This window comes from Temnothorax nylanderi, unplaced genomic scaffold, assembly GCF_030848795.1.
Source record: "Temnothorax nylanderi isolate EJ_2023f unplaced genomic scaffold, tnyl_v1.0 TNYL_tig0293_pilon, whole genome shotgun sequence".
NCBI classification, from domain to species: Eukaryota; Metazoa; Arthropoda; class Insecta; order Hymenoptera; family Formicidae; genus Temnothorax; species Temnothorax nylanderi.
The window spans coordinates 26,407-35,000 of record NW_027249355.1 but is presented as its reverse complement, the minus strand read 5'-3'; the positions used below and the strand labels follow the sequence as shown (position 1 = coordinate 35,000).

At 52.1% G+C, this 8,594-nt stretch overlaps 3 protein-coding genes across 3 annotated transcripts; all 3 read right to left on the bottom strand.

Moving 5' to 3' along the window:
* Positions 1–3,532: 3,532 nt before the first annotated feature.
* On the bottom strand, positions 3,533–4,075 carry LOC139780705 (uncharacterized). Its single transcript, XM_071719436.1, has one exon. The coding sequence runs from the start codon at positions 4,073–4,075 to the stop codon at positions 3,533–3,535; it is 543 nt and encodes a 180-aa protein (XP_071575537.1).
* Positions 4,076–5,344: 1,269 nt separating this feature from the next.
* Positions 5,345–6,143, bottom strand: LOC139780704 (uncharacterized). The gene is made up of 2 exons (XM_071719435.1): positions 5,969–6,143; positions 5,345–5,817 (listed from the first exon to the last, which is right to left on the bottom strand). The coding sequence occupies exons 1-2, from the start codon at positions 6,141–6,143 to the stop codon at positions 5,345–5,347; spliced, it is 648 nt and encodes a 215-aa protein (XP_071575536.1).
* A 725-nt stretch (positions 6,144–6,868) lies between these two features.
* On the bottom strand, positions 6,869–8,068 carry LOC139780703 (uncharacterized). The gene has a single exon (XM_071719434.1). The coding sequence runs from the start codon at positions 8,066–8,068 to the stop codon at positions 6,869–6,871; it is 1,200 nt and encodes a 399-aa protein (XP_071575535.1).
* Positions 8,069–8,594: the final 526 nt, after the last annotated feature.

Sequence of the window (8,594 nt, the reverse complement as noted above, 5' to 3'; positions counted from 1 at the left end):
CACATCCTTAAACGGACGTTATTCCATATTTTTTTAACGCGCACCGACTCAATGGCCGCAGTGGCAACGACGACGACGATCTTCGTCGACCTGCAGGGATTCGTGGTGAGCGACAGATTCGTCGCGAAGGAGATGGCCGTGCTCCGAAGCGAGACGCGCGAACTCGCGCATCACGTGTTTTGCGTGCCGATGAAGTGGGACCTCTTCACGAGCGCCGAAAAAGCAAGGGCCAGCTGGCTGATGACGAACCATCACGGCCTCCGTTGGAAAGACGGGGACGTGGACTATCGCCTAGCCAGGTCGATTATTCGACGCGCGGTGTGCGACAATCTGGAAGAAACGTGGGAGAGAGAAGAGACGCCCGGCGCGCGAATATACGTGAAAGGCCTCGAGAAAAGAAGAGGTGGCTGGAGGAGATTCTCGGCGACGTCGACGCGACGATCGAGACCATCGACGCCGAGTACGACGACATCGATCGGCTGGAGTTTCTTCGCGCCGATCGCGCGTTTCGCTGCGGACGCCATCAACGGTGCTGCGCGATGGAGAACGTGATAAAGTTGCGCGACTGGTGGAACGAGTGTCTCTTCAGCATCGACTCCACGGATCAAATATAAATGTGTATCCATCCATCTATCTATATATGTATATATATTTTAATCAATAACAAAAAATCTATCTATCTATATTTTAATCAATAATAAAAAAAAACTGATGCAAAATCAACGAACAAAGTTATTCATTATTCGCATACCTACACTGTATATATAATCGTACTCTATAACGCCGAGCGCGAGACGGGCGAGAGCGATAGCGTCGAGCGCGCGAGACGACCGCGAGCGATAGCGACGAGCGTGATACGTAAGCGAACGAGAGCGTCGAACTCGAAGAAGAACGGTAACGATAACGCCGAGCGCGCGAAACCGGCAATGAGCGGAGTCGGGAGCGTCGAGCGGAAGCGCGATATCGGCGGCGGGAGCGTCTAATCTTGTTCACACTTTCATCATTATTCACACGTATTTAATATTTAATATTTACTTAACATTATATTTATTATATTTATGTAATATTTAATATTTATTTAAAATTTATTTAATATTTATTTAATATTTACTACTTTATATTAATTCTTTATTAACCCATTGGCTGTGTAAGAGAATTTTACTATTTGGGCCAAAAGTGTGTTGAAAAAAAAGTTCATCGGATTATTATGAAACTTGATACCCTTATGTTTTTTGGGTCTCTGAATCCGAATATGATGTCAGATTTACAAAATTCAAAATGGCGGGTCCAATATGGCGGATCAAAATTACAAAAAATGGTCTGATTTTCATGAAATTTGGTACCCTTATGTTTTTTGGGTCTTTGAATCCGAATATGATGTCAGATTTTCAAAATTCAAAATGGCGGATCCAATATGGCGGATCAAAATTACAAAAAATGGTCTGATTTTCATGAAATTTGGTACCCTTATGTTTTTTGGGTCTTTAAATCCGAATATGACATCAAAATTTAAAAATGGCGGGTCCAATATGGCGGATCAAAATTACAAAAAATAGACGGAATTTTATTATTATTATTTTGAAGTTATTTAGATCTTCGAATCTAAATTTAAGATTAAAATTAATATATTCAAAATGGTTAATAAGAAAGAAATTTTACCATTTTGGATCCGCCATTTTTTAATTTTGATGTCATATTCGGATTCAGAGACCAAAGAAACATAAAGGTACCAAATTTCATGAAAATCAGACATTTCTTTGTAATTTTAATCCGCCATATTGGATCCGCCATTTTGAATTTTGAAAATCTGACTTCATATTCGGATTTAGAGACCCAAAAAACATAAGGGTACCAAATTTCATGAAAATCAGACCTTTTTTTATAATTTTGATCCGCCATATTGGATCCGCCATTTTGAATTTTGAAAATCTGACTTTATATTCGGATTTAGAGACCCAAAAAACATAAAGGTACCAAATTTCATGAAAATCAGATCTTTTTTTATAATTTTGATCCGCCATATTGGATCCGCCATTTTGAATTTTGTACATCTGACTTCGGATTCGTAATCAGCGACCCCAGAAACCCCCGAATAACAAGTTTCAAGCAAATTCAGAAAGTTTTACTTTGTTTTTTCTACGTTGCGGCTATAGCCGTCATACACAGTCAACGGGTTAACATTTGGAATAAAAACAAGAATATTAAATTAAAATTATAATTAACTAAATGAAGAAATTGGATACTGATCATATTTTTTCATTAGATCATTAGAGCAAATGATTTTTCGCATATGAATTTTTCCATATTAAAAGCAACAGAAACATGTTAAAATATGTGTATAGGTGAATATATACTTTTACGTAATGTAATCTATTTACTTTAATTGTGCGCGAATGGTCGTAGGAGTCGCGGGAGGAGAAGGAATCTCAAATCAAAAGTTCTTTTAAGAGTCAATGTCTATAATGAAATTAAGTATTACCAATATGTACAAAGTTTATAGCGCGGACCACGGAAATCGCGCGTGCGGAAGCGCGCGAGAAAGGCGTGTTTGCGTGAGATTGCAGACGCGAGCGAATGCGCGCGGAAGAGGCTGTCACTCGACGCACGAGTTCAGTATCGCAAGCAGCGAGAGAACACTCGAATAAACGGAATCGGGAATTTCGACCGTTTCACTCCGCGTACAGTTGTCGAGAGAGCTCGCGCTCGGAAGCCCGGGGCTTTATCCCCTCGACTTTAGAATTATCGCGAATCCTCCGGACCCCCGGTAACGAGACGAAGATTCTGCTGAGCCAATCAGCGGCCGACACTCCGACGTTTCGTATTTAACGAATGTCATGTTTCTCTCGAGTTCGGCCACCGATCAGCTGTTTGGAAACATTGCTCGCTCGCTTTGTCCCTGGCGTATGCCTCGCGCACCGAGTCCCCGAGACAAAGGAGCGAGTCGGTGTAAGCAAAAACTGAGCTGTTATTCTGCCCTTCTAGTTTACTAAGGAATATGCGGATATTTCGGCGAACGAATGTATTCTTGCCATGGAATTTAGCCGACTTTAAACCGGAGGGCAGAATTAGACTGAAAAGATTAGGAATTTCGCTGTATTGATTCGCCAGTTTTGTTCAATCGCGAACATTCCGCCCGCCTCGTATGGTGCAACCGACGAATGAATGTACGGTGGTAATGTCGCGCGCCGCGAGCGTAAATGCGCATAACGCGCGCTTTGCCGATCGCGATAGAACGCACGGTCGCTCGGGATTCCTTTTCACGGAGTAAATATCGCGCTGGAACGCAAGTACGTCTAGCAACGCGGACGAGAGAATATAAGTGTCGAGACGTACATTATATGCTCGAATTTCAAATGAAGCTTTATTTATTTTCGCGAGCCTTTCTCTAACGCGACGGTGAGATTGACGTTCCGCCGCATGTGCTCGCTTCTCGTAATTGGCGAGCTCACAATTGATCGATGAAATAAAAAATTCTGAGGAAATTTGAAAAAATAGGCGATTATTAATTAGAATATACAGAGGAAGAGAGTACTTATTGGGCGTCGTCCTCGGGCGTTGCGCTCACGGGGAGAAAGACGAGCTTACTCACGGGCCGGGTAAAGCGCGAGGCAGCCGTGCGGACGGAAACCACGCGAACGTGGCCGTTTCCCCCGGGATGCAGCTCTTCGATTCTCGCTAAAGGCCATTTCGTTGGTGGGGTCGTTTCGCTCCGCAGGAGGCACAATCGGCCGACTTGAATCTCTCCGCTAGCTTTAAACCATTTAGGTCGGTGCGCTAGCGTGTGGAGATATTCCTTGGACCACCGGTCCCAGAATTGATCCCGAATTCTTTGCAGCAGCTGCCACCGGGAGAGACGGCTCGTTGACTCCTCGGTTAGGGACGGTTCGGGTACGGCGTTGAGAGCCGAGCCGATGAGGAAGTGGCCCGGCGTCAGCGCGGTGAAGTCCTCCGGGTCCTCTGATAAGGCTTGGAGCGGACGTGAGTTTAAGCACGCTTCGACTTGTGCGAGGACTGTGGCCATCTCCTCGTACGTCAGTTTCGCTTCGCCTAGTACCCGCCTCAAGTGGAACTTCATCGACTTAACGGCTGCTTCCCAGATTCCTCCGAAGTTAGGCGCCGCCGGGGGGTTGAAATGTCACTGTATTCTCTCCTCGGCAAGGCGCGCTGCGATGCGTCGGCCTTCCTGGTCGCTAGCGGAGAAAAGGGCTCTCAGCTGAGCGTCAGCTCCGACGAAATTCGTCCCGCAATCGCTATAAAGCGCGCGGCATAGGCCTCGGCGGGCGACGAATCGGCGTAGGGCGGCCAGGAAAGCGTCAGCGGAGTAGTCCGACGCTACATCTAAATGAACGGCTCTGGAACTCAAACAAATGAAAACAGTAATAAAAGCCTTAGCGGCGTGATGGCCTCGGCCTTTGGACGTCCGCAGCCACACTGGACCGGCATAGTCAATGCATGTGTTTAGAAACGGGCGAGATGGTGTCACCCTGGGCGGCGGCAGGTCCCCCATGAGCGGCTGCGGTGAGGCCGCCCGCCATCGCAGACAGATTAAGCAACGGTGGATGCAAATCTTTACAAGGGAACGACCTTGAGATATCCAGAACTCCTGCCGGATGGAACTCAGCGTCAGTTGCACGCCCCCGTGCATCGTCCGTCGATGGTGAGCTTCGATGACGAGCCGCGTGAAATGGGACTCACTCGGCAGGATCACAGGGTGCTTCGCGTCGGAAGCCAAAAGAGCGTGCCGGAGTCGCCCACCCACTCGCAGGATACCGTGCTCGTCCCGAAGCGGATTTAATTTGGCGATGCTCCAACGTGCTGGAAGCTCCCCGCCCGACGCGATGACTCTCAGCACTTCGCTGAATGCCACTTCCTGCACCACTCGGATCCAGCAACGTCGAGCCTCGTCGAGCTCGACAGACTGGAGCACGGACGGAACCTGGAGATTGGATTAAGCGTCGGCGGCAATCCTCCGCCGTGGCAATCGCCGCAGCCAGCGCCGACACCAGGCAGTCCGCCGCAACAGTCGTTTCAGAGAGGAACATCCCGTCAACTCCGGGGGCTCGTCGATCTTCTCCGTGGAAGTGGCTGTAGCGTGCACAGTAGTCCGCTGATCCGGCAGGTTAGCAGGAAACTCGGTCTCTTGGATGGCGGTCCACGGGCTGGATTCTGTTTTAAGTCATGATGGGCCTTGCCACCAGAGAGGGTGGTTCACCAGCTCTGCCGGAGATATGCCGCGCGATGCGCAATCGGCGGGGTTTTCTCGCCCGGGAACGTGGTGCCAGATTGCGTCAGGCAGCGTCGTCTGGATTTCGCTCACTCGATTGGCCACGTAAGTTTTCCACGATTATGGATGTCCGCGGATCCAACCCAGAACCACCTCGTCGTCCGACCACAGATGCAAAGGGACGTCCTTCGCCTCGAGAACTCGCTGAGCGTGTTCCGCGAGTTTCACAAGCAGAGCGGCGGCACTCAGCTCCAAACGAGGCAAAGTCACTTGTTTCAGCGGGGCCACTTTCGTTTTTGCCTCGAGTAACCTCACCTCTACTTCTCCGTCTCTCCTCTCGACTAGTAAATAGACGACGGCGGCATAGGCTCGCTCCGAGGCGTCGGCAAAGCCATGGAGCTCCAGCTGGCAGCTCTCGTCCCCGCTCGTCAGCCAGCGCGGAACGCGGATGGCTTCCAGGGAAGGCAGATCAACTTGGAATGCTCTCCAGTTTTGCACATCTTTTTCAGGGAGCGGCTCGTCCCAATCAATCCCCAAAAACCACGTGGACTGGAAGAGAATCTTCGCGCGCACCGTGGCCGGGGCGAGCCACCCTAGCGGATCGAACAGTCTTGCTGTCAGCGACAGAGATAGTAGATAGGACCGTTCGTTTGGTGAACGTTTCCGTCCGAATCAACTGGGTCGTATACGAGAATTGATCGTCGTGCGGATGCCACCGCAGGCCCAAGGTCAGATGGCTTTCACCCGGTTGCCAGCTTCGGGGCTCCTTCAGTAGTCGATCCTCCACCGGCACGTCTTCCAGGAGAGCCTCGTCATTGGCTGACCACTTTTTCAGCGGGAAGCCGCCCGCCGTGCAGATCCGCTCCAGCTGTCTCCGCTTCTCTAAAGCGGCAGCTAGAGTTTTAGCCCCGGAGATCATGTAGCTGTCTTCCTCCAGAGCGCTTGCTCCCTCCGGAAATCGATGCCTCTCATCCTCGGCGAGCTGGAGCCTCGTACGTATTGCCTGATGTGGAGAACAGGCCAAGCCGTAACGGTAGTGAGCCAATACTCCAGTATCGGCTCTCTGGGATCAAACCGCCAGAGAATTCTCAGCAGGTCCACGTCCTCCTGATGTACGCCAATCTGCCGATACATCTTTTCGATGTCAGTGGCGAAGACGAATCGGTGGCGGCGCCATCGCAGAAGGACGTCCGTTAGCGCCGGCAGCAGGTTGGGCCCGACCATCAGATGCTGATTCAATGAATCCCCGGACGGGACGGTAGCTGAGCCGTTAAAGACTACTCTCAACTTGGTCGTAGAGCTCGCCTACCGTAGGACGCCGTGATGCGGCAAGTAACACACGCGAGTGCCAGTCAAGTCGTCGCCGTGGATTGGCACCATATGCCCTAGCTCGGCATACTGCTTCATGAATTCCACGTACGCGGCATGGAGGTTGGCATCCCGCGCGAACCGGCCCTCCATACTTCGCAGCACTCGCTTGGCCACGCGGCGCGTTCCGGAAAGATCCAGTAGCGGCGAGACGAGGGGAAGGCGCACGACGTAGCGTCCATCGGGCCGGCGCGAATGCGTCCGGACGAAATGTTCCTCGCACTCTGCTTCCTCTTTCGAGAGAGTCACCGCGCTTGACGGAACTTCCTCCTGCTCTCAAAACCGGCGCACCATGCTCACTAGATCCTCCTCGAGCCGGCATTGGTGAGTGTACGCGACGTGCCCGGAAACGGAATCGCCGATCACTCCCGAGAAGATCCATCCCAACGCCGTGTTCTGTGCGACCGTTTCGCGCGGCCCTCCCTTCCGGAGTCCCTTACTGAGTATCGACGCGTAAATGTCGGCGCCGAGCAGCACATCGATCGGATCTGACGAACAGAATTCTGGATCCGATAATTCCAACCCGCGAAGGTGCGGCCAAGTAGCCGCGCCGGCTTCAATGCCACCGGTATACACTGTGAGCCACGGGAGCACTAGAGCGGATATCGTAAACGCACGTCCTTCGTTCCGCGAGGATAAAGTTATCGCAACTCGACCTCGGGCTATGCCCGACTTCTGCCCGCCGACTCCGAAGACATTAACCGCGACCGGAAAGCGAGGCAGTCTCAACTGTTGCGCGAGTCGCTCCGAAATCATCGACGATTCCGAGCCTTGGTCTATCAGGGCTCGCGCGGTGTGCCAGCTACCGTGGCGATCGGCTACGCGGACGCGAACGGTAGCAAGAAGCACCGCCACCGCTTTGACGGGCGAATCATTCGCTACGTGCGACGTCTTCGCGGCTTCGAGCTCACGGCACGCGTCGTGGAGAGACGAATGATGGCGCGCCCCACACGCGTAACAGTTTTTCTTCACGGCACAGTCATTTAATTTGTGCTTCCCGAGGCAATTCACGCACAACCCGTTATCGTCGACGTATTGCTCCCGCTCGACGGCCGTCTTCTTCTTGTAGTCGTCGCAGAACATAAGTATGTGCTCTTTCTGGCAGAGAGAACAGCGGCCACGCTTGGCTTCATTCTTGTTCTCTTGCTTTCGGGTTAGATGACTCCGCGTCGATTTCTCCGTTCCGTCGCTCGACTTGTTCGCGGTACCATCGGCTTTCACGGGGAGCATCGACTCTAACGTATGTAACCGGCGACCGAGGAATTGTTCGAGCAATTCATACAACGGAGGCTCGCTCGCGGCACTTATGGAATTCTCCCACTCGCGACGCGATCGCGGATCTAGGAGTTCGACGGCGAGGTAGACGAATAGATCCTCGCTGCGGCCAATAGCCCGACCGATGCTGTCTAACGAGCTGACCGTGGCTTTTATGCCATGGAAGATTTTTCGCAACTCGACGGCCGACTCGCCCTTCATCTTCGGCAAGACGATGAAGTTAGCGAGATATGCGCGCACTAGCAATCGCTTATTCTCGTAATACGCGCTCAGAGTTTTCCACGCGCGCTTGTAATTGTCGCCCGTCGTAGGCACATTGCGAATAAGAAGTTCAGCCTCACCTTTTAGACAGGACTTCAGATAATGGAAGTAGGTAAGCTAGGCGGGTTCTAAATGAAATGTAGGCGAGGGGGGTGAATGGCGAGGGGTACCGCGGGGAGGGGGGGTACCGCGGGGGGTACCGCGGGGGGGGGGGGGTACCGCGGGGGGAGTACCGGGGGGGTACCGGGGGCACCGCGGGAGGGGGGGTACCGCGTTTTCGGGCGTCGCGAGGAAAAGGAGGGGGGAACCGCGTTTTCGGGCGCCGCGAGGAGGGGGAGGGGGGTACCGTATTTTCCGGCATCGCGGGGGAGGGGTGACCTCGTTTTCCGGCGCCGCGGGGTGAGGGGACTCGCGTTCGCGTTTTCGGCGCGCCGCGGGGAGAGGTGACCGCGTTCGCGTTTTCGGG